The 26,972-nt window shown below is 33.5% G+C and overlaps 1 protein-coding gene across 1 annotated transcript in view; it reads right to left on the bottom strand.

Moving 5' to 3' along the window:
* for (cGMP-dependent protein kinase for) overlaps positions 1-26,972 on the bottom strand; it is a 308,955-nt gene that overhangs the window by 47,405 nt on the left and 234,578 nt on the right. The window contains exons 10-13 of the mRNA XM_090404405.1: positions 15,988-16,075; positions 12,851-12,990; positions 8,653-8,742; positions 3,198-3,339 (exon numbers count right to left, since the gene is read on the bottom strand). Coding sequence (XP_090260531.1) covers positions 3,198-3,339; positions 8,653-8,742; positions 12,851-12,990; positions 15,988-16,075 — 460 coding nt within the window. The remainder of the gene's footprint in view (positions 1-3,197; positions 3,340-8,652; positions 8,743-12,850; positions 12,991-15,987; positions 16,076-26,972) is intronic.

Here is a 26,972-nt window from a genome sequence, read left to right as displayed (position 1 = left end):
TATCCTGAACAGAAATCCAATAGGTGTTGACCGTTATTATTAGCTTTGCTTCTGTCTTCAAATTTTCAAAACATTTCTATATATTTGGTACTGACCTCTTATTCTGTTTATATTTCAAGTAAGGACAAACTACTTTTTATGTCAGCTGTCTTCACGACTCAAAAAAATTCTTCCACTTCTTCCTTAGTAGAATTTCTGTGTGACCAGGGCTCCAGAAATCCACTCACCATAGGCAGTGAATTTCCGGAGTAAACAAAGAAAAGTGAATTTTTAGTCTCGTTCTAAATCCATTATTTTTTTTTTTCATTTTTCACATAATTTACTTTTTTTCCCCCCTTAAACATCTCATTCATTGTCATGGGTGGCTGCCAACGAACTTGTTAGAGAAGTTTTATTTCCAGAGAGTTGGAAATAAAATTTATGGATCTGAAATCTGAGAAAATATGTAAGTTTTTCATGTTATATATGCATTTAAATTAAATTGCAGTTATCATTTCCAACAAATCTTAATCAAGTCAATGCATTCATTTAGTTCAATATTAAACTTACATGTATATAAGCATAACATGTAATAAACAATTTATTCAATCTTTATATGGACTTTTTCAATTGAAGGTGAGTTAGCTGATCTCATACGGAGGTAGCAGGGTCTTTTCTCCCAAAAACTCGGGTTTTTTATCCCGCATACAGACAAATCGGCCCTTCAGAACACACAATTTACAGACAAAAAATATTAGTTGTAGTGGTGGTTGTGGGCAGTAGATGGCATTGATTTAGGTGATTGGTTGTAGAAGTTCTGTGTAGTAGTGGTGACGCAGAGTTGTACAGTGGGTGTCCTCCCGTGATGAGTCTTCAGACTCCTTGGAGGTGTCATAAATAATAATAATAATAAAATATTAATTTTACTTTTCCTACAACATATTTTCATCAACAAAATAAACCAATAATTATAAACACAAAAATTAAAATTGGCACAAGGTAATTAAATACTGCAGTACATGTATATATATCTTATTCTTCGAACACCTTTACCACTTAAGTAGATGCAGAATTGTAATAGAGTATTGTCCTAAGCTAATTTATGCAGCTCATATGAATTAGCTTAGTGTAATTAAATGTGTGAAAATTTTGCATAACGCAGATTATGCATAATGCAAATGTCAGCATATATTTGTAATGCTGTTATTTAAAAAATACAATTATCTTGCAAAGACGAGTCAAAGATCGGATCATGTGACTAACTGCATCGTGAAAAGTGAGTCTGACTCATATAGAGTGCTATCTACTGTCTTCGTTTTGTGAATTTTATTATACGTCTTTCCTATTAAGTTATTGTTTATGGAGAATTTATATAAGTTAACCCTTCACCATGAACAATAGACAAAAGAAAATATAAACTGAGTTGTGGTGTACATTTTAAATCTACCTAAAAGGAAAGCCTATTTCTGTATGGTTATGTGTAACGTATAGTGAGAATTTAAGAATATATTACTTTGTCAACATAACATTTTTTTTTCTTTTCTTTATTCACCATTACTTACCATCACTTATAACCATATATATATATAAAGTAGACCGATAACTAGGGTGAGTAAATTTTTTCTTGGCTAGTAGATTTAAGTTTGTATTTCTGGAGGCCTGTGTGCAACCACAAACAGAAATAAGTCTTAAATATAAAGAGCCAATAGGCTTCATTTCGGCGATATAAACACCATTTAAATTAAGGGGATATTAAATCCCACATTGTTTTAAAACCGAATAAGAAACTCAAAGATTGGAATCAGAGAGTTTCATGCTGAATATAGTAAACTATATAAAGTATCGGCGACCACTAGCATGAGCCAATGTAAGTGATCCCAGCACGTAGTACAATACCGGGCAACTTGCAGCAAAATTGATAAAGTTCTGATCGCTATTCTTAGGTATTTTCCATAAAGTAAAAACACATTTCCTAGGAAATGTATGCTGTTATTACATTGTGGTGGGAGGTCACTACCCAGACTGGTTTCTGCCTTTTTTGAGGCTTCATCAGTGAGTAGCTAGACCAAATTAATACCAAAGGGTATAGCGAAAAGAATTTATATACTCTGCTATGTACTACGTGCTAGGATCACTGGCATTGGCTCATGCTAGTGGTCGCCGATACTTTATATAGTTTACTATATTTGGCATGAAACTCTCTGATTCCAATCTTTGAGTTTCTTATTTGGTTTTAAAACAATGTGGGATTTAATATCTCCTTAATTTAAAAAGAAATAAGTCTATTGTCCAATTTTCGATTTTGATGTTTGACCATCTCTACCTGCCATTCAAGATTATCTGTGTGTTTATTGTTGAATGCTATAGTAGCTCTTTTCTGTGAACATTACTGCATGAATATAACATCTTACAACTGTTATTTAGAAGAATCTCCTGTTTTTGTCTTCTTTATTCCAGTCACACCAATTTTGTCAATGCAGTACTTCTCTAATTCATCTGCCAGTTTTACTTCTTTTCTGTTAATTCTTATGTTGATAGTACCTGCCTTGAGTTTACTGATGTTAAGTTAGAGTTTATTCCAATAGTTGACTCTTCACCATTTGCCCTGTTTCTCTGCCAAAAACAGTAGGTGCCTTGTTTAACCAGGTGATCCCCCAAGCTAGCATGACATCTCACCATGTTGTGCCATCACTGTCTTTTGATTTAAGACAGTATAAGTTAGGTGGCCAAATTTCAAAATTGCTTTGAGATTTTGTTCTAGTCCATTCTCCTTTGTTCAGTTCCTACTGATCCAGATACCTGCTAATGGAATGTACAAGGCCACATCAGTTCTATACTTCCTTAAAGGGTATGCAAAGATCTCCTCCCAGTTATCTAGGTTTGACCCTTACATGATCCCCCTGTGATCCTTAAGTGACTCTCAAATAAGGCAGTGAGAGTCAAATATTAAAACAAGGCATAGTAAAGCACAGGCCAGTAATTATCACTGAAGGATCCAGACAAACTGGCACTCTCCAAGTAATGAAATTCATGCTATATTAAATTTAAAGATATTAAAGGAGATTCAAAATGCTGAAATGGGATTATAATTTTCTCACCAGCAAGAAGCATATATATGTATATATACACACAAACATATACACAGCAAAAATTTTATATGCATTTAATGCAGCAACTTTCATTTTTATTAGTTGAAAAACTTTATGAGCAGTACTCACCAATTTAATATATCCTCTAATATCTAATATCATATTTTCAGGTTTCAAATCTCTATAAATAATGTTCCTAGAGTGAAGATAATCAAAGGCTTCCACTACACAAGCTGTGTAAAAACGAGTAGTATTGTCATCAAAATTGCCCCTGTAGGAAAATACAAATTACTCTTGATTGTTAATACAAATAAATTAATACAATACATTTAAAAGTTAACTTAGAAATAGCTTGCTGAAACATGTAGCTGTCCAATATGTTAAGTTCTGAATTTTACTGAAAATTAATTATTTTTCATTTCTTTCAGACTTAACATGCGTTTGCATTTTTTGACATATATTGACATATCAGATGTGCTAAATTACTTGTAACTTACCAGAAACATTTCTAAATTGAGGTTATTTATCCATAATTCATGTTGTAATATAAATATTGTGAATTGTCTGTGATTTAAGCCATGTTACTTTTGTGAAAATGCTTGTAAATTTGCTGGGAGAAAAGTCAATCGGATTAGGTGCAGATAGCCAGAAGCTGAACACGTGAAACAAGTACGCGTGCACCAAGAACGGCAAGCGGACAGTTCCCTCCCCCCCCACACACACACACATACACATCGAGGAGCACACTAGTTGAGAGAGTGGCGCTACGTACTGGGAGACATAAGGTGATTCAGGCAAAGGGGAGGGGAAAAGCAATGACGTAGAAAGAAAGATTGGCGCAAAATTTAAAAGCAGTAGCAGCGCCAAAGAAGAGGCTTTTTGTCAGTTTTTCGCTTGGTTTTGGAACCTCCTTATGGCACCTTCTCACTCCATGCTTTGACGAGGTCGTCGAGACAAAGACTGAAGTAGTATGCCGTGATGTTCATGAAAGCTTGCTGGTGAACATTTTGCCCAGTGGAAGGCAGTTTCCGATTCCCCAGGAAATAGCTGAGCTATGTTGAACCAGTTGACGAGAAAACAACGGGCAATTACTTTCGGCAGCAGAAATATGTCCTGTCCAGACCACCAGTGGAACACTACAGATAACAAAGAATGAGCCAGGAATCAAGAAGAGAAAGTACAGTCATGATGAATGAGATGGCCAAGAATAGTCCCCCAGCAAATGGTAATGTAAACCCTATGTCTTGTTAAGCTTGTGAATTTAGGAAGGGCATTAAGTTTTTTTGAGGTTATTAATTATGCAGAGGACTTTAGAGATAGTTAGATTTTGAAGTAGTGATAATATATGAGTTAAAGGAATTAGTGCAGAAGCACGTGGCAGTTACTTTGTGATTTGATAAGTGAAGAATCCTTAGCCTTGAAGTGTATAATAGTGCATGGCTGTTCATAGATAGAATTGCATACTTGAATTGATGTGTGTTGCATGCTATAAGAAATTTAGAAAGTTTTGATTATTATATTCATTCTTTGATAGTAGTAAATTTAAATGTCAGTGTCTATTTATTATTGTCTGAATAAATGTCTGAATTGAAATTAAATGTTCTTTTCTTTAAGTTTAACTAGTGACTTGCCTGATTTTTTTATTTCTATTGCACCTTCTCATAAAATTCGAACCACAGCAGGAGATAAATTGTTAGGGAGGCTACAACTGCAAAGTAAGCCCAAGTGACTTAAGATAGTGTACAAAACTGAGTTCTGGTTCCTTGATTTTGCACTGTTCAATAATCTAGGATTCAGGGTGCACAGAATAATAGAAATTTTCCCTGAATCCGAAGAAGGAATCAGAACCAGTGCTGAAACAAAGGGAATCAGCATTGTCCAGTAGCAAACCCTTTGTCTTCATATTCCACGTACACCATACTTAAGAGTGAATAACGGCCCTGAGTGAATCTTAAGATGGATAGAATGATAGACCATATTATTTAGATGAAACTAAGCTAGAGAGAATTAAGAAGAGAATTAAGTAAGAGTTATTTAAAGAGATAAGCAAAAGAAAAAAAGAAAAGAAAGTAAAATAAATATTAGAAATAAATATAAATATATATATAACAAAGCCGTGAATATATATATATAACAAATATGTCTTTACAGTTCAACTGCAAATTCCTCAAACCTGTTTCTCCTTTTCCTCTTTTATTCATCTGCCTGTATTCTCTGGAAAACCTTCCTCACAAAGTAAACCTCAACAACAACAACAACCCGCAACTTTGTAAAGAAAAATTTCAATAAATGTGTTCCTCTTTCCCAACTCTCTCTCACCTACTCTATACATTGCCTGTGCTATAGGTTCTTCTACCTCTCATGTGTGGGACAGCTATTAAACAAAAGAGAGAGGTAATGAAAAGCTAACTTTTATATATATATATATATATACAGGGTGTTCGGGATAAATTTGACAGTTTCGTAAGGAAAAAGAAAATCTTCTTTGTATCTATTAAATTTAATGAATTGACAAAAAAACATTACAGGCAGAGTTAATTACAATACTATCAACAAGATTTACTCCAAATAACCACCATTAGCATCGATCACAGCTTCAATTCTGCTTCGGAACCTCGAACAAGCTGATGCTACAGTCTCCCTGGGAAGGGCCGCAAAAACTGTTTTAATTTTATCCATTAACTGGGCTTTTGTATTACTGGAAGTGCGATTGGTGTCTTTTTCAACTGCGCCCCATACAAAATAATCCATGGGGTTAAGGTCTGGGGAGTTTGGAGGCCAAACATTTGGACTGGTGAAGTCGTAGAAATTCTCAGACAACCATTTTTGACTTTTCCCAGAGGTGTGGCAAGGGGCCGAATCCTGCTGCCATACATACGGCCTACCATTGGCTACCCTTGTTATCCAGGGCTTGACTACAGTTAGCAACTCCACGAACAAAGCCCGAATTCCAATGCCAGGGTTCTTCAACACCTGTTCCTGCAGATTTGTGAGGAATTCTGCTGTACGAACGCAATCAGATCGTCTGCTAGGGATCTTTCTTCTTGCTACATCCTCGTAGTCACCATTGCAAGTCTCTAGTTCATGCCTGATTGTTTTTACTGTATTCAGGGAGCATTGGGCAGCAGTCGTAATATCCTTATTTTGATGGTGGGCACGAATCATCATGATACAAGTTATTCTCTTCCATGATTCAGGTGGGTTCCAGCTATCCATCCTTTCTGACATCTTGTATATGAATGAAGAAGGGTCCAAACTTTTAAATGAAGAGAAGTGTGTGTTAATACATGTAACTTACAGAAAAATATAATTAATTATAAATATGTCAAATTTATCCCGAACACCCTGTATATATATATATATATATATATATATATTAAATGAAAATCCATTGGGCAATAATCATTACTATTTATTATTGCATGAGCACCTCTATGGAGTTCTAAGACTCATCTATCAACCCAAACTATCAACACAATATCTATCATACTTCTCCTTGAAGCCATTAACAGACAAAGCACTCACAGCTGATTCAGGCAACCCATTCCATTCATTTGCCACTCTCCAACAACAACAACAACAAAACTAGTGAAAAATCCTCATGCCCTTGCTCACCTAACTCTTTTTTTTAAGACTGAAATGAAAGACTTCCCAATATTAAAGTACTGACAAATAATTGTCAATTGAAGGTAAATGTAGGATTTTATAATAGCCTGCAAAACCCAAACCTGAGGATATTTATCAGGAATTTGATAACGATGTTTATTCTTATTTTTTGGAAATTCCGTAATTACAAATAACAATATCTACTGTCAAAAATTGTAGTTTAAAATTGTACAACAAACCAACAGATGAATTACTGACATTCAGCAATTCTGATTTTTTTTTTCATTTAAAATTTTTTAAAAGATATTAAGATGCTACATTTGTAATCTGAAAATTAAAATTTTTTTCCCAGGGAAATGCTTTTTTTTTTTTTTTTTTTTTTTTCCCCGAGTAACATTATTTCAGCTGCAATCTTCATTCCTGAAAGTCTCAAAATGGCTTTTTGACATGTTTTAAGATTGCAATATTAAGGATAGCTTCTATGTATGTCAATGATGCATTTATAGAGATTATGAAAAAAATTTCAGTATTGCCAAATAATATTTCAGAGATATTGAGATTTATTCTTCTCAGTAGCCTAGTTGGTGAAAACATTGTTTGTCTATGTTTTTATTTATTTATTACTTTTTTAAAAATACTTTTTTTTTTAAATTAGAAATTTGGATACTCTGCTCTAAAGACTAAATGTGAAACTTTTCAAGCCATCTCAAGCCTCCAATCACTTGAGTGGTTTTCTCACATTGTGGAATGAAATTCATCAACCACCTAAAGACATTAACAACCAACCACGTTCATGGTAGGATCTGAATTCACAGCCTACTGGTTGAAAAATAAATATGCTATCCACTCAGCCAACCAAGCAAAGTTGCATATTTCCCCGACCAAAGAAAAAGTTTTTTTTATATTAAATTTTAGGGGCCTGAAATATTTAATTGCTATTATCACAAAAAAAAAAAAAAAAAAGACTACACTGTCATTTCAGGATATACATTTGACAATAAAAAATGCATGTTCCAGAAGCTCAGAATTTAACTTCAAAAGTTCTTGAATAATCATATATACTACTTCTGAACTTTTTATTCATGAAGCTCCTCATTTTTTTATACTAAGTAAATATAATAGTAAGTTTATTATGTTTAGAAGCAATAACTGACACAGGACTATTAACAGAAGGCTTGGAACATAGAATCCACAAAACATTGTCATATATAAAACACATTCTCAGCATTCAAAAGCAATTAACGTAAAGTAGATAATCTATCTATCTATATGTTCACCGGGCGTCCACAGATGCCGTATGGTCACTCCAATGCTCGGTGATGTGCCACACTAAGCCTCGCCATGTAGTCCTGTTGTTTGCTTTTCTGGAGGTCTCAACTCTCTGAAGATCAGTCACTCCACACACACACACACACACCATCTGTCCATCTCATTGATGGTTATGAGACGTCCTCCCTTCCATCCTTTCAATGTGTCCAAAATATTTTAACTTTCTTCTGTCAATATCTTTAAGGAGCCTTAAAGTTCTACTGATCTTTTCTAACACTTATTCATTTGTATCCCTTTCAGTATATGATATCTGATACCTTTTAGTATATGATATTTGAGATGTGGTGTTAACACCACATCTCAAAAGCAGATATCCGTTTTTTTTATCTGACTTCTTTAGGTTCCAAGTCTCACATCCATATATATATATATATATATACACACACACACTAAACAAGTGAGGAGAAAGTAAACATCCTTTTCCAACTTGAAGCCAATCAATCAATCCAACTCCTGTTCTTACTGTGGCTTCTTGCTCCCTGTACAAGTTGGCCATCAACCTGATAGTATGCTGAGGAAAACCCATTCTTTTCATTATTTCCTACAGTTTCACATGTTCAACACAGTCAAAAGCTTTTAAATATGGTCAAAAGTAGACAAAAAAAAATTATACTGCATAGTTTCACAATACAAGAATCAAAAGACTAACCTGTCCCTGAGTACTGTCCATAATTCTCCTCCAAGGCATGATTCCATCAACATATACAAGTATTTCCGATCCTTAAAGGTACGAAAAAGTCTATAAAATAATTTAAGCAGTAATAAATAAAGGCTGTCAATATTAGCATAATATAAAATATATTGGTATTCAAAACCTAAGGACGAACACTATTTTTGAAGATTACAATGCAAATTCAGATGAACCAGTTTGTTACAATTTGTGTAACTGATGACTTTGAGTAGAAAGTGGTTACACATTCAAATTTTCGAATTGCGTGAAAGTGGTCACATGGTGGCATTCAACAGGATAAAAGGCAAAAAGCTGAGCTAAGCGAACTGTATTTGATGGAATATAGTTTCAAACTTGGATGTCTTGTAATGTCTCAAAGACATCACTAGATGATTTCATGTGGGGAAGAATTATTGGAAAGCTTGAAGAAGGCTGCAGAATTACTGATATCAACAGAAAGTTTGGAATCTCACCAAGTTTGTATCCGGGCTCTAGGCAGCATTTCAAACTAATGGAATGTGTTCCAGACATTTGCTAAAAGGTCTACCATGGGGTATGAAGACAGAGTTTTGGTTATAACAGCAAAATGTAATTGAGACACCAAGGCAGGTCAGCTTGTAAGTTGGCTCCATTCAAGCACAGGTACATGGCTATCTCGGCAAACTGTGGCAAGACATCTGCAACAAGTAGACCTATATGCCTGAAAGACGAATCTGATCTGCATCCCTTTATCTACAGCTCATTGTAGAGCACATTTTCAGTGGTGCTGTATCCATAAAAATTGGACAAGACACCAATGGGCTAATGTACTCTTTACAGGTGAGAGTCATTTTAGCCTTCCCTTGGATTCTAGATGACACTTGATCTGGCACAAAAGTGGTACTGCTAACCATCGCAAGCATGTTATTGAAAGAGACAGATATGGCCATGCTGGGGTCATGGTGTGGGGAGGCATTATGCTTAGTGGACACACCGAGACAAGTGCTAGACAAAGGGACCATGACTGGCGAACGGTATTGCAATGAAGTCTTCAATGTCATGTTCGACTGTTCCATGGTGCTGTAGGTGAAAAATTCATTTTTATGGATGACAATGCCACATTACATCATACATGAGCAGTGGACATACTTCTGGAGACCCAGGATATTAATCGAATTGAGTAGCCAGTACATTCCCCAGATCTCAACCACATAGAACATGTTTGGGATGCAATAGGAAGATGCGTTACTGCTCAAAACTTCCCTCCAGAAAACAAAGAAGGCCTTATCCTTGCTTTGAAGGAGTGGGTAAGTCTGCCTCAAGAACTTCTGAATCAGTTGGTGCTAAGCATGGTATGACATTGTGAGAGCTAGGAATTGCAGTTTGGGGTGGACATATTCCATACTGAAATGGCTTGCCACATAGTTTTCTGTAAGCACTGTACATTAATTGCTTAACTACATCTTTAGGAAATTTGTAATGTTTGCCAAAAACTTATTGCAATTTAATTTGTATGATATTTATAATGCAGTTTTTGTGTAATATAATTTATTTATATGCTGACAATAAATTAATGTCTACATTTGGCTGCAAGTCATGAAATTTTTTTCATATACAAATGAAATTGTAGTTTGTCCTTAGCTTTTGGATACCAGCGTAATTTTAAAAACTTAAAAAAATTAGTCATCATCTCTCAACCATAGCAACTCATGTGCTATAATAACCTATCAAAGTCCATAATGCTAATACAATTCTAAAGGAAACTACTCATTAAAGCAAATCATTCATTTGAACAATTTCTTTGGTCACTATGGATTAGCTGTAATGAAACTGACTAATTTTACATTTACAAAAAAATACTTTTCTTAGCTGAATTGTTCCTATTTGGCATGTACAATACTTCAAAAAGCCTGAAATCTATAGCAAAAAAGGTTCATAGCCAGAGTTAACCATTTAAAAATGGCTGAAGATATGATGTATATATTTAAAACTTTAAATACTCAGTTTCAATTAAAGGTACTGTCCAATTTAGGTTATTTCAAATTAAGCTTTTTGATATAATATTGTTATCAGAGGAAAGATGGAAAGTCCATTTTATGTCATATTCTATGTCATGGGGAAGAGATTTTATTAAAATTTCCTCCACATTAATCTGGTAACACTTCACCACTTCATATGTCTCACTCATATCCCCTTTCCACCTATCCATAAAGCTCTGCAAATTGTATTTCCTCAATCTTTCTTCATACTCAACATATCAAAGATTAGAAATCACCACAGTCAATCATCTCTGGATCTCCTTTCCAATGTATATCCTCATCTCAGAAGGATAAGAATTGGGTCAGTAAATTACAAAATGATGGCTAAATTTGAGTACCTAACACATTATGCAAGTGATCAACATCAAACTGACTTTAAAAAATAAATAAATAAATAAAAAGATACCTAGTAAAACCCAGGATATAAATTGCTGAATACTAATCACAATTGACAAGTAGGGAATGTTCATACAGGATGCAAAAATGAAGAAGTCAAATAAACAATACTTAAAATTTTTGGTACCTTATATAATGCTAGACTTTCAGATGAAAGATGTAGTTCAGTTCTAGTCACCAAGTTGGTTATCAAGTTAGTCAATCTTTAGCACAGGCAAATGGGGTTCTCCATCCCAGAAACTAAGGTTTTTAACTCCACATATCAGAAAATGCAATTGTAGAGCTCACACTATTCAGACAAATATATGAGTGTTAGGGCTTAGGATGATGAGATGGCAGCAGTTACCATACTCTGAAATCATTAACAGCCACAAACTCAGCTTTCAGTGATGGCTAAGAATGGAGACCTGGTGCTCACAAATTCCCAAATGTTAATCAGGCTAAGAGAGTTCTGGCCATTCCCTTTGGGAATTATAAAGGCATCAGATCATTTATTTATTAATTTTCCTTTGACAGTAAAATATAACCTTGAGATATGCATATCTAGTATATCTTGTTGGAAAAGTAAAAGATGAATTTAAACACATGATGTCCATTTAACTCCCAAACTCAAATGTAAATTAAATTAAATATTTATTCTCCACTTTGGTTCAAGAAAAATATATTGTATTAATCACTGAGTTTTTTTTTTTATCTTTCAGAATCATCATAAAATTACAGGCATTTATTGGGATAAATCAAATATTTTAAGACAATTTTTATATAGCTAATTAAAAAAAAACCTTTATAAGTGCATTATACGACATCATCTTTGTATCACACAGCTTCTGTTAATACTTTCATGGCCACAATACATCTTCTCCAACCATTTTTATTATTATTAACATCTGACCTCCATGGAGTCAGAGACTCATGGCCAGTTTTGTAAAAAAAAAACAACAACCATCAACTGTGCATGAGACTGGCTAACTCAACCTTCAATTCTGCTTCCAGCATTATTATTACAAGTGATTTTTGAACACCATCAAATTCATCTTTGGTTTACTCTTTGTCACTCAGAGCAGTGAAAGAAGATCATAGATGATTTCAATATAAACATGATGCTTAAATGTTCTGCTGAATTTTTAGTGACTGTGCTGCGAACAGTCAATGATTAGTTATAGTATTGCATAACAGATATCTGTTATCTGTTCCTATCTTGGAGATGTGGCACTTCAATGGAATTTCTCACTTTGGGAATAAAACCACTTGAACATAGTGAATTATACATTTTAATAACTTAATATTGAAATGATGGTTTCTCCACGATTGCTTGCAAAACACCACTTCTTGATGTTTTGCGAGCCATTATGAAGGTGATTAATAACCTAATTAAAAAGCGAATAACTTAGCAGGTGCTCTGAAATCTTGTTGGTCCTCAAGAATAAGATCAAAAACAGAAATGGATGACAGAGGGCTGCTCAACATTAAGGGAAACTGAAAATACACAGTTATGGATGAGTGATGTTACTTTTAATATGCCTAAGGTTGTGATGAACAAAGTTGTGTAATTTCAAGGTAATTTAGTCAGTGGCTAATAAATTCACTTTATGCACTAATACGATTTATTAACACTGCTGCATGATCATATCTTCATTTATTTTATGCCGTATATCAATCACAATGAAATTTTATTAGTTACTTTTAGTAAATATTTGTATGTAGCATAAGCTATAACACACAGATTATACCCATAATACATGATGAAAAATAGTTCCACATACTTAACTATGAAGTCACAGTTTGCTTCCTCCATAATTGCTTTCTCTGACATGATGTGTTGCTGTTGCCTGGTTTCCACAATTTGAGCCTTCTTCATTACTTTTAAAGCAAAAGATCTTGATGGATCTTTTCCAATTTGTACCTTAAATATGTTCAAAATATTAATACAATATTAAAAAATAACTGGGTAAAAGAAACAAAAGTCACCATTTATTTACTACAAACTAAGAATTATGAAATTAAAGTTTACATGTCTAAAAGAGAACTGCAACCACATCAATAAAAAAAAAATTTTAATTTAAAATCCATTGGGAAAAAAATTTAACTACAGCTTAATCAACAAATTGAAACACCATTACAATAAAAAATAAGTTAAGAAATAGCATTTTGCTTACGTATATTAGAAGTATTTCATAATTTTAGGAATAAGTACACAGAGTAAAAGTCGTTTTTTTGTTCTTGTTTTTATTCAAATCTACATGAAAGGTTGTTCCCTCACTGGTACCAGATTAAACAACCTCTCATGTGTAAAATTTCAATAAAGTTGAAGAGAAAGAAAAACCTGTTAACAGATTCTGCAATCCACAGATTTTATGCTTTAGGAAATTCAAAAGATGGTAGACTTTCAAAGGACAGCAGTAGTAATAGTAGTAGGAATGAATGAAGAGGAAGAAAATTTCATTTGGTTAGTTTGCAGTTGAACTATGAAGAAGTGTTAATTAGCTGCTGCCTGTGATTTAATGGATTTAGAGATGGGGAGGGGAATTACTCTGATGAAAAGTGACAGCAGAAAATGAAAGCAAGAGAAGGAGTGAATTCATAAGAAACAGATCATTAATCAACGTAACTGTTCTCTTCTGTACTCAGTCAAACATGTTAAGGTAGCTCTTCGGGATATCAACCCACATGTGAGAAGCATTCAATGATTAGATAGATCCGTGAAACAGTTAGCAGCTGTTCAGATGGAGTGTAACACTTTGAGTGAAAGAGAAAACCTAATTTCTTGGTAGCTGAGGAGGCAATATTTATAATATGCTTATAACAAGAAAGATGTCATAAAATCAAGAAAGATTGGAGATATGTGTTTGCATAAGAAGAGAAGTCTTGTCAAATGTTAAGACCAGAAGAAAAGTATTTTTAAAATTATTTATTTTATTAGGAAATAGCTGAAATTGGCTTTATTAACATTAAAATTCATGAGGTTATCAGTATGGAAGAATGTTTGGAGATCATAATTTAGGGTTGTAGAAGTTGATCTTCCAGAAGTTTATTGATTTGTGTAGTGAAAAGCAGGGTAAATGAGAAAGAAAAATGAGGTACAGCAAAACTGTGGAATGGATTTGCAATTGTCTACAGAAAGCTGTTGATATGCAGAAAAAAGAGCAGGTGAAAGAACAGATCCTGTGGATTCAAAGCTGTGGAACCAAATTACAGTTCAGACCATGACTTATGAGGTTCAAAGAGTTAAATGATTTTACTCTTTGAATTATTTCACTATAAAAATTGTACAAATTATGACATAAAATTACAGTGTGTTTATTCTTAATTTTATTCAGTTTTATCATTTGTATTTGTTCATTCTGCATGCTACTGAATTACTGTTTACGTAGTCATTCTCTATAGTGGAATGATTTCCATTCCCCTACTTAATCAAGTAAAGATTATTGGTGGGATATCAGCACATGTGTTAAAGGTATGTTCAGTCAAAATGGCTTGACTCTCACATTTTGTATAACTTAAGTCTCAACTCAGGAAAGATCTCACAAGGAATAGAAAAAATGTATGATAGTTCACCTGTACAAAAGTGGTGCAAAAACCAATGTGTCTAACTACCAACCTATCGGTATCTCTGGAATGGTGGTAAGAACTATATGATGAGTCAGATAAAGGGAATGAATGCATTATGATACTGTTATACTTTGCTAAGGCATTTGATAGGATATCACATGAAAGGCTGTTGCAGAAACTGGAAGATATGGGAGTGGAATATAAACTATTGATTCTGAAAGGGTGTTGTAGGTTATCAACTATGAAATTTTTCATTATATGGAAGGTGGGGAGAAGACAAGAGGGCATCTGTGGAAGCTTACTTTGTGAGCAGTTAAGAAATGGGTGAGATAGTATGATTTTTCTCTCACAGAGCAATGAGTGAGTGAATGACTGGAACAATTTGTTAGTTGAAGTAATGATTGCATGCAGTTTTATTATATAGCACCAAACATTTTACAACAGTTATTCAATTTAGTTATGGAATCATGCAGACTGCTATCAGATTTATTTAAGAGCATAACTCCATTTAGTAAAGAGTGGAGATTAGCATCAATTCTGATATGACAACTAATGCAATTTTCTTCATAATGTGACTCATATAGATGAAAATAAAGGTAGAGAGAGAGAGAGAAAGTACGCACTATTGTCTGACACCCAATTTTACATCAAACCAGCTTCCTGCACTTTCTTCAGTTCTAACTGCATGTCTGGTCAAATCTTACTGTGCAGGGATGTTTGTGATTGTCTTCAGGTGGTAGATGAATTTCACTGCCTTGCACGAGACTAGCACCACTATTAATGAATGTCTAAAGCAGCTTGAAAAAGTTGGTCTCTAGAGCAGAGTTACCAGTTTATTTAACCCACTAAGCTCACCCATGGTATTACATGTATTATAAGTCTACGGCATGATGAGGATAGGACTCACATAAAATAAATATAATAAATTTAAATAAAAAATCTTTTATGACAGGTCAAACTGTCCAGTGTGAACCAAAACTGAACACAACACTTATACTTAATCAGTAACTCCCAGACAAAAAGACTACATGATTGTAGATGACAGACAAACAGACAGGCACAATGCCTGTAAAGTATTTTACTATTTTTTACCCTCAGTGGTAAAAAATACCCTCAAAAGCAAGACAAAATATATCAAAATGATTTAAAACATCTGGGTCAGCACCAAATAAACACCTCATATAAAATTACTCTTTTACAATTTACATTTATAAAGTTAAGGGTATATCAAATATAACACACACACACACACACACACACACACACACACACACACACACACACACACACACACACACACACACACACACACTCTTGATGCCAGTCGGAAGCACTATATGATAATACTTACTAGCTCAACCCGACCAAAACCACCAACACCAAGTGTTGCTACAACTCGTAAGTCAGATAATTTAAGTTTAAGGAACTCCTCGTAAACTCTGAAAAAGAAAGAGCAAAATTCAGTTATTGTGTATCACAAAGTAGAATTTAAAATATATTACCAATTTATTATTATTATTATATGTTAAGGTAGCTCTTCGGGATATCATATGTGAGAAGTATTAAAGATAGATAGATATATATATGTATGTACATAAGATTTTGAAACACTTAAATGCAGGTACTAAAAAAACATAAAATTAAACACCGAATTGAAATTAGAAAAATTTCTAAATTTCTACACAGAATTGTGGACAGATAAATATTTTAAAAAAGACAACTGGCAAATATTTACTGAAAATGAAAAGGAAATAACTAGAGAAGAATTAGAAATCAGTCTGAAAGAAACAAGAAACAGAAAATCACCTGGAGAAGATAAGCTAGGTTCCAAACTATATAAATATGCAGGAACAAGATTCAAAGAAAGACTCCTATTATTTTTAAATAAAATATATTCAACTGGTAACCCCCCGATAGAATGGAAAAAAGACATTGTGGTTACTATCTTTAAAAAAGGTAGAAGAGATGATCCTAAAAACTATACAGGTATAAGTATACTAAATTCCTGTTACAAAATATATAGCAGAATTTTAAATAGTAAACTAATGAAATATTCCAAAAACTTTATTTTAGAAGTACAGAATGGATTTAGAAAAGGACGATCATGTATAGACCCAGCCTTTTGCCTAAAATTAATAATAGAGAAAGGAAGAGAATACAATTTAGAAACACATATTACATTTATTGACTTTGAAAAAGCATTTGACAAAGTTAAAAGAAGCATTTTATTTAACTTATTAAAAGAAAGACAAATACCAAATAATATCCTAAAAGCTATCATAAGTATATATGAAAATAATCAAATACAAATAAGATTAAATCATGAGCTATCATATACGAGAGAGATAAACCAAGGGGTCTGACAGGGATGTCCCCTCTCGGCAACTCTTTTTAATATTTACCTAAATGAATAATAATAAAATGGAATAAAAATTACCATCAAGGTATTAAACTTTCTCCTACTGTGAACTTAAACACTCTCCTTTTTCCCGCAACCAAATAATAATTACAAATTCTGAAGATAACTTACAGAAAGCTATTTTAGATCTAAATGAAATAGCCAAAGATTATGGTATGATAATATCAACAGAAAAATCAAAAACTATGGCCTTTAAAGGACAAGATCCAGTAAAAACTAAAATAGTAATAGATAACATGATCTTAGAACAGGTGAATTCATTTAACTACCTAGGATGTATGATCACACATGAAAATGAAAAAGATATAAACCTAAAAATTGCAAAATATTTCAATATAACAGGTGTAATTAACTGTAGATTTGGTTTAAATACACAGTCAAAAACAAACCAGACTAAAAGTATACAATACATTAGCCCTACCAGTCTTATTATATGGAAGTGAAATCTGGACAATAAAACAAAAAGACAAACAAAGATTAATAACAATAGAAATGAAGTTTATGAGAAAAACTGCAAAGTATGCTCTATTTGATCACAAAAGAAACAAAGAAATCATGAAAGAATTAAACCAAGAATCAGTAATAGAAAAAATTAAAAAATATAAACATAAATGGATGGAACATGTTCAAAGAATGAAAATAGAAAGACTACCAAAACAAGCCTTAAAGTACAAGCCATTAGGAAAAAGAAAACCAGGACGTCCTCTTAAAAGATTCAACGATGACTTCTAATGCCGGAACAGGCCACTCTAGATATAAATCCTTGATATGCATGATGATGATGATTATATGGATATCTCCATAGTCAGAGGACTCATCACGGGAGACCCACACTAACCTTTATACACTTGAGAACTATCATACCTCTCCTTAAACTCATTCACTGTCTGGATATTCACAACTACTTCCAGCAATTCATTGTACTCATACACCATTCTCCAAGAAAAAATCTAGTCTACACAACCTTACTAACCACACTTTTAAACAGCTTCCAGGGATGATTCCTAGTTCTCTATTTGTAACGTATCAACATGAAATATTTCTTTCATGTCAATCTTGTAGAACCTCTTTAGTAATTTACAACTTTCTACTATGCCTATCAACAAAACTTTGCAACCCACATGCTTTAATCTATCTACACATTCAAATCCTAGGGAAGAACATTCAACAGAGCTATTACTAGTGTGGTCACTTGTCTCTAGATCCTTTCTGCCACCTGATTCCCCAAGAAACAAAGGTGACCAAATGTATGCACAGTAGTCGAGATGCAGTCAAATCATAGTCATGTACAGAAGGATAATAACCTTCCTATCTTTAATTGTTAGTGTTTTTCAATATCCAAGTAATCCTTTGAGCTATTTTGACCAACTCTTGCAATATGTCCTATGAACTTCAATTGTCTATCTGCCATTACTCCCAAAATCTCTAGCTGCATCAATTTACTGCATTTAATTATTTATAAAGACACATGACATCAGAATATATAAATACATATTTGTGCAATCTACTGCAATACAATTTACTGCAATCTAATACCATCAGTGTGATACACAGTATGTCTTTTCATCCAGAAGTGCATAAATTTATATTTAGAAACTTTAAATCGACAGCAATTATCCTTCACTCACAATGCCAACTTATTTAAATCATCCTGTAGGATATCTACATCACCTTCATTCAACCACTGTCCCCAGTTGTGCATTACCAGCAAACAACTGAAAATCCTCATCATTAAATCATTCCTTATATCAAATTAAAGAGTAGTGGCACAAGTACAGTCTTGAGTCACTCCGCTATAGAGTACTCTGATGTCTTTTTATTAGTCACCCCTTATCCATGCCAACAGCTCCATCTTATGTAACAGTTTTCCATGTAGTATTCTGTAAAATGCTTTTGCAAAGTTACCCTTCTTTTTGCATACTAGTTACCCTTCTTACCTGTGCTTTGTGTTGCTCATGAGCATGCTGATCACCTTTTTTGTTTATATTTACTTCATAGTGTTTTCTTTTTTTGCAGCTTCTGCTTTATATCATTACTCATCTATTTAACCCCCACTTTGATTTATCCAACTGACCATGGGTATGCATTCTAATACTGCTTCACTTGCACAATACCTTACCACTTTCCATGCACTGCTGACATTCTGTCCATGTAGCTTCTTAAAGCCATAGCACTGCTCCAATCTGCTTCCTAAGTCTGCCATAATGATAAATGCACGTAACACAAGAAAGATATTTAATTAACCAAATATTTCGGTCTGGAAATAGCAGACCATCTTCAGTGGTATTACAAGAAGATGGTCTGCTATTTCCAGACCGAAATATTTGGTTTGCTGACATTCTGTCCATGTAGCTTCTTAAAGCCATAGCACTGCTCCAATCTGCTTCCTAAGTCTGCCATAATGATAAATGCACGTAACACAAGAAAGATATTTAATTAACCAAATATTTCGGTCTGGAAATAGCAGACCATCTTCAGTGGTATTACAAGAAGATGGTCTGCTATTTCCAGACCGAAATATTTGGTTAATTAAATATCTTTCTTGTGTTTACGTGCATTTATCATTCAGTCTTATGTCACAAGTATCCTTAAAACAGCTAAGTCTGTCATAATTACCAGCTTTGAAGTTCAACATAAACCTTTTCTTGATGGAGAATTCCAAGTTTGGCAAACTCCCAAAACAAGATTACTACTACTACTCCTTGGCATTACAATCCATTTAGGACCCGGCCTGTCTCAGGATAGCCCTCCCTTCTTGACGATTCTGTGCCTTGCTCCTCCAGTTCTTTACTCTCATTTTCTTTAAATCATCCTCCACATCGTCCAGCCATCTCCTTTTTGGTCGTCCTCTGGGCCTAGATCCACCTGGTCCAGACATGAAGACTTTTTTTATGGCTCTATCATCCCCCATTCGCTGAACATGTCCTAGCCATCTCAGTCTTCTCACCTTTATTTCAGTAATAATATCCGCTTCATTGAATTTCTCCATTATTTCTTTGTTATTCCTCACTCTCCAAAGTCCATTCTCATTAATTGGGCCAAAGATCTTTCTTAATACCTTTCGTTCCAATATTTGCAATTGATTTTGATCTCTCTGGATCATTGTCCATGTTTCACAGCCGTACAAAAGCACAGGTTTGAGGAGTACTTTACATAGCTGGATTTTACTTTTTATCGAAATCAAATTAGATTTTAATAGTGGCTGAATACTATAATAAGTTCTATTTGCAGCAGCTCTTCTATAAGTAATTTCAACTGACATATCATTACTTTCTATTATTACTGAAACCAAATGTTTGAACTGCTGGACTCGTTCAAAGGTTTCTTCATCTACTGTGAAACTTTGGCTGTTTCCCAATTTTTGTTTATCTCTGGCAACAATTAAGTATTTTGTTTTAGTTTCGTTTGTTTGTAGTCCCATTTTCCTTGCCTCCTCTCTCATTTGTCTATAATCTTCTCTGAGGTTTCTCTCAGTCCTTGCAATACAGTCCACATCATCCGCAAAAGCCAAAAGCTGTAGACTTCTATTCATAATAGTTCCACCTCTGTTTATAATTATATTTCGTATTACCCTTTCAAGGCACAGGTTGAAAAGCACTGTTGATAGTTGATCTCCTTGTCATAATCCTTTGGTAATCCTGAACTCAGGTTGAGTTCGCCCTGTATTTGCAATCTACCCATGGTATTTCTGAGTGTCATTTTAACTAATCTTATCAGTTTAGGTGGTATTTAGAATTCCTTCATGACTTTAAATAGCTTATATCTATTGATGTTATCATAGGCTTGTTTAAAGTCCACAAACAAATGGTACAGATTGATATTGAACTCGTAGCATTTTTCCATTATAGTTTGTACTGTAAAAATCTGGTCTGTTGGTGATCTATCATACCTAAAGCCATATTGGCAGTCGCCCAGCGTTTTTTCTATAAAGGGTTCCAATCTAGTTGCCAGTACTCTTGCAAATATTTTGTAAATTACTGCTAACAGTGATATTCCTCTATAATTTTGGCACAGAGACTTGTCATTTTTCTTATGTATAGGAATGATAATAGCAGTGTACCATTCAGTAGGCATAGATTCAGTTACCCATACCTCTGACAAGCACTTATGTATTTTGATTAATAGTGATTGCCCACCGTATTTTAATAGCTCAACTGGTATTCCATCTTCACCAGGTGCTTTATTATTTTTCATTCTCTTGAGGGCTAATTCCACCTCGTTTAATTCTGGTGCTTCCTCTGTCTCAGCTTTTCCCATACTTGCCAGGGGTTCGTTAAATTCATCTTCTTCTAGAACGTTATTTTCCAAGCTTGTTTTGTCCTGAAGGAGATCTTCAAAATATTCTGCGCACCTTCTCAAAATGTCCTCCTTTCAACTGAGCAAGTTTCCCTCATGGTCTCTGCAGAAAGTTGTTCTGACTTGAAATCCGCCTTAAATTTCCGTTATCTTATTATACATTTTCTTAATTTGTCCTGTATTCTTCAAAATCTCAATTTCATTTAGCCTTGCCTTTTCCTATTCACGTTTCTTTCTTCTACACATTTGCTGTTTTAAGGATACTTGTGACATAAGACTGAACTGAATGATATATGCACATAAACACAAGAAAGATATTTAATTAACCAAATATTTCGGTCTGGAAATAGCAGACCATCCTCAGTGGTATTACAAGAGACAGTTTAAAAAAATACAAGCTAGAATACTAACAATAGATCGTTAAAAATAGAACAAGCCACATGATGTTATATCACTAAGTATGAAACAGAATATTTTCAAGTAGAGACATGATTGAGGAAAAAAAAAAATTAATGAGTAATCTTGACTAGACTTTCCCAGATTTTTGATATAGATATACAGTCATTATGATTCAGGTTGGGACGATGGAGCAAGGCCTCCACGCTTTCCTTGAACAAACGTTCGAACCTATAATGGGATCTATGTAAGAGGCGAGTCCTGGACCAAAATATGCTGTGGTCAGTTTCAATCCCATGTTGAGCCAATCCAGACTTTTCAGGTTTGTTGTGAAGAGTGGAGGATTGATGTTCTTGGGTTCTTTTTTCAAGAGAACGTCAAGTCTGTCCAAAATAGGAGAGATCACAGTTGCAAGGAATTTGATAAATTCCAGGAAGAGATAAAGTTGAGCGTTTGTCACAGCAAAAACTCTTTACCTTCTTTTTTAAACAGTATTAATTCCTTGCATCATCGTGCAAAGTTTACTATGGAAACAGAAGAAAACAACGTTATCTTTCTTAGATGTTCTCCTCGCCCGGTCACCTTCAAATATTCCTACAACTACAGTATACAGGAAACCAACGATCACAGGTCGTTATATTCTTAAAGAATCAGCCTGTCAAAAAAACAGGAATTATAAAATGCATCATCAGAAGAGCCAAAACTAATTGTTCTACTTTTGATTATCTACAAAAAGAACTTTCTACTATCCAACAACACATGAAACTCAATGGCTTTTCTGAAAAAAGTACTCAACATCTTCTCAATTCTTATAATCCTCCACAAAACAACAAAGTTTCAATATGTCGAGTGCCTATTCCTTATATCTCCAGTATTTCAGAACCTATCGCAAGAATTTTAAAGAAATATGATTTAACAGCTACGTATTCACCTATTAACAAATTGTCTTCTCATTTTCCTTCTCCTAAAGACAAGTGCTCAACTTTATCTCTTCCTGGAGTTTATCAAATTCCTTGCAACTGTGATCTTTCCTATTTTGGACAGACTGGACATTCTCTTGAAAAAAGAATCCAAGAACATCAATCCTCCATTCTTCACAACAAACCTGAAAAGTCTGGATTGGCTCAACATGGGATTGAAACTGACCACAGCATCTTTTGGTCCAGGACTCGCCTCTTACATAGATCCCGTTATAGGTTCGAAGGTTTGTTCAAGGAAAGCGTGGAGGCCTTGCTCCATCGTCCCAACCTGAATTGTAATGACTCTATATCAAAAATGTGAGAAAGTCTAATCAAGATTACTCATTAATTATTTTTTTTTTTTCAATCATGTCTCTACTTCAAAATATTCCGTTTCGTACTTAGTGATATAACATCACGCAGCTTGTTCTATTGTTAACGATCTATTGTTAGTATTCTAGCTTGTATTTTTTAAAACTGTTTCTTGTAATACCACTGAGGTTGGTCTGCTATTTCCAGACCGAAATATTTGGTTAATTAAATATCTTTTTTTTAATTAACCAAATGATATATGTTTACGTGCATATATCATTCTTCTACACATCTTTTTGGCTTGTTTTCGTTTTTCTCTATATTCATTCTCATTTGCTCGAGTTTTCCATTCAAGCATCTTTAGACGAGCTATTTCTGTCTTCAATACATTTTCTACATTCCAAATCATAAAATTTATTTCTTTTATCATTGTTTCTGAATCCCAGGACTTCTTCAGCCACTTTAATAATTTTATTCTTGATCCCTTCCCATTTTTTATCTATAGTCATATTATTTGTATATTCATCCTCATTTTCTTCATTTATTTCTTCTCTCAATCTTTCAATATATTTTTGTCTGATTTTTCCATCTTTTAATTTTTGGATGTCATATCTTGGTGTTCTCTTTCCCCTACCTACTTTATTAATTTTTATCCTTTGTTTATATTTAATTCTTAACAAGTAATGATCCGTATCACAATCCACTCCTCTAAAACTTCTTACATTAATGATATCTGTCACATGTCGTCTATCAATCATCACATGATCTATCTGATTTTGGTCACTTTCTCCAATTGGAAGCAATGGTCCACCGTGGTTATGGATACATTTTTTGATGTTATTACCAGATCCAGCACTCTCAAAACTCTCCTCTCCTCCACGATATGCTGTTTCAGGTAATTATCCCTTAGTGTCTGTGTGAATTCCATCTCCATCTTGCCTTGAATCCTTTCCTCTTTCGAATTTATGTCCCCACAGATGAAGCCCCCCCCCCCCCAAAAAAAAAATAATTGCTCAGCCTGCATTCATTGTGCTAATTTGTTGATGCATGGCACCCATATCCTTCAGTAGGTCTAGTCTATAGAAGCAACCATAAATATATTTTGTACTATTGGCCTCACTCTTATGCCAAATAGCTGGCCTAAAATGGACCATCTTTCCTCAGACTTAAAATCTACTTAACTTCTATTTTTGTTGGTTGAAGTTCTTAAGCTTTCATCAGCAATATCCCTCCAACTCTTTCTCCAAACCTACTCTCTTTAACCTTCCTGAAAATCCATTACTACTACTACATTCTATCCCTGTAACCATACAATTTTCTATGAACCAGGTCACACTGCAATCATTTTTGGTCATCTTGACTAAATAAAAAATTTCTGATACTTCTGGCTTTTCTGTACATGCATTTCAACATCCCTTGGATCCACAATAATCCAAGTTCATTACCAAACCATTCAGATTTGAAACCTGTGAAAACGGCATTCAGCATTGTTACATTTTTTCTGTACGCATTCAATTGTCTCAGAGTGGCTGAAACAACTGAATGCATTCAATTGTGGATCCTTGGGAAAATACAGCTAAAGAAAAGAATCCAAATTAAAACCAAGTTAATTAATTTAAATTTTATGCAGGTAAGTTTGTTTAACATGACTGGCACAAAGAAAAATATATTTGTACTTAATACAATTAAAAATATATATACACATTAATAAAGAAGTCCAGTCATGCAATGTTACGTATTTAAATATTTCCCTTTTTTGCAACAGTTAACAGTTAATAAATGAAAACTAAAGGATAACTCATAGTACATTAATGCTCATTACAAATAAACTTCACTTAACATTGTTACAAAGAATGCATGAAAATAGTTAATTTAAAATTAACAAAATAAGTGTTTGATGCCAGGAAAAAGAGCCAGTGGAAGATCAAGATCTAAATAGATTGATGCAATTAATTGTGCTTCAGATTAATACATACAGATTAATTTGGAAGGAAGCTAGTAATAAGAAAAACTTAATCATGTAATATTATCAGTACTGCATGATTACATCTCTGTTTACATGATTAGTTTGTTTGATGCCAGGAAAAAGAGCCAGTGGAAGATCAAGATCTAAATAGATTGATGCAATTAATTGTGCTTCAGATTAATACATACAGATTAATTTGGAAGGAAGCTAGTAATAAGAAAAACTTAATCATGTAATATTATCAGTACTGCATGATTACATCTCTGTTTACATGATTAGTAATACCCTCTACACCGCATGCAGATAAATATTAGGAATTTGATTATGATGATGATATGTCAAATAAGAATCTGATTATAGGTGTATCATAAATTTAATCGTATTAGTATTTCGGTGAAATATCTCAAATATACACATACACAGATGAGTGCACACACTCATACATAAATTCTTCTATTCTGATATTCATTTTTTATTATTATATTTATTCAGTTTTTTTCCACCTTTATAAGAATTTATCTTCTATCATATCCTATGATATTTGGACTATTAAAAGACAAAGATAATAATTATACTTTTCTGATGCAATTATTTATGAACTAAATTCTTACCTCTATACATCCTGGTATGCAAAATTAAGAAAAAGGAAAATATTTCAATTACATTTTGCACTAATTTACCAGTTTTCAGTGAAAATGAACACAATGTTAATAAAATAATTGCTATCGATAAACCACAAAACTAATGACATTTATGAAAACAAATGCAAGTATTCAGTTTTTATACAATATATATATTGTATAAAACAGTGGAAAACCAAGATCTAAATAGATTGATGCAATTGATTGTGCTTCAGATGCATACAGATTAATTTGGAAGGAATGGGATATTTCACCCTTTGACTGGAAAATATATATAATTTACTCAACATCTGGCAAAACTTAAGAAAATTTGACAAATCAGATACATATTATACAGCATTCAAAAATGGCAGATTTAAATTGTGTGGAAAAAAAAAAAAAGAAAAAAAAAAAGTGAAAGTAAAATTTTGTATTTGTAATAAAGTTGGAAATTCCTGAATGATAAATACTGAATTTATTGCCCATTGTCAAGTAATTTTATAGAATGTAAAAAAAAAAAAAAACCTTTAAAAATTATATTAGAGGTTAAATGGCCTATTGCATCTGAAAACCAAGCCAGTCTCACAAAACTTGTGGTACTGTTGCATGCTGACAGATAACAGAGCATCCAAGAATTATGTTAGCGCACACTCACTGATGATTTAGGAATCCATCATATTATTCGTTTTCTACAAAAAACCTAACCAAAGAGCACGAACCTGATAAAAATATGCCATGGGTTGAATAAGTTCAGTGAAGTGGATAATTCAGTACTGAAAATACATACTTAGAGAACACTGTGAAGACATTGACTTATTTGATTAATTAAAACATAAAAAGATACCAATTCTGTCTGGAAATTACCTCTTTCTTGAGTCTGAAAATATCTTGGTTGACAGGTCCTAGGATAAGTTCAAGATAAAATTATTTTCTGATTCAAAAATGACTGTCCATTACAAATTCCTGGATAAATGAATATAATATAAAATATTATGCTGAATATAATATAAAAGTATAATGGGATGTCTAAGAAATGTGCCATAATAGAAAAAAATGCACTGTCAGCATCAGGCAACTACCACAGTAATTACTTCTGTGATCAATGAATCTGCACAAACAATGAGTTATATGTTTGCAATACTCCACATGGACTTCACTTCCTACAGCTCCTACCTCTCAAAAAATAAATTCTCATTCAAAAATTGACATTTTTTATGGACAGACAATGATCAAATCCAGCCATGGCTGATAACATTTCCCATATCACAAAACATTATTCTGAAAGTTTATTACAAGATTCTTTACCTAAGTAAAGTAAATACCTCTGAAGCACAATTGAAAGAATGATGGGATATTTCACCCTTTGAC

This window comes from Typopeltis vanoorti, chromosome 14, assembly GCF_054136105.1.
Source record: "Typopeltis vanoorti isolate ZY-2024b chromosome 14, IOZ_Tvanoo_1.0, whole genome shotgun sequence".
Classification (NCBI taxonomy): Eukaryota; Metazoa; Arthropoda; class Arachnida; order Uropygi; family Thelyphonidae; genus Typopeltis; species Typopeltis vanoorti.
Note: the sequence above shows the minus strand (reverse complement) of the source record. Positions and strands in the feature narration are given on the sequence as shown.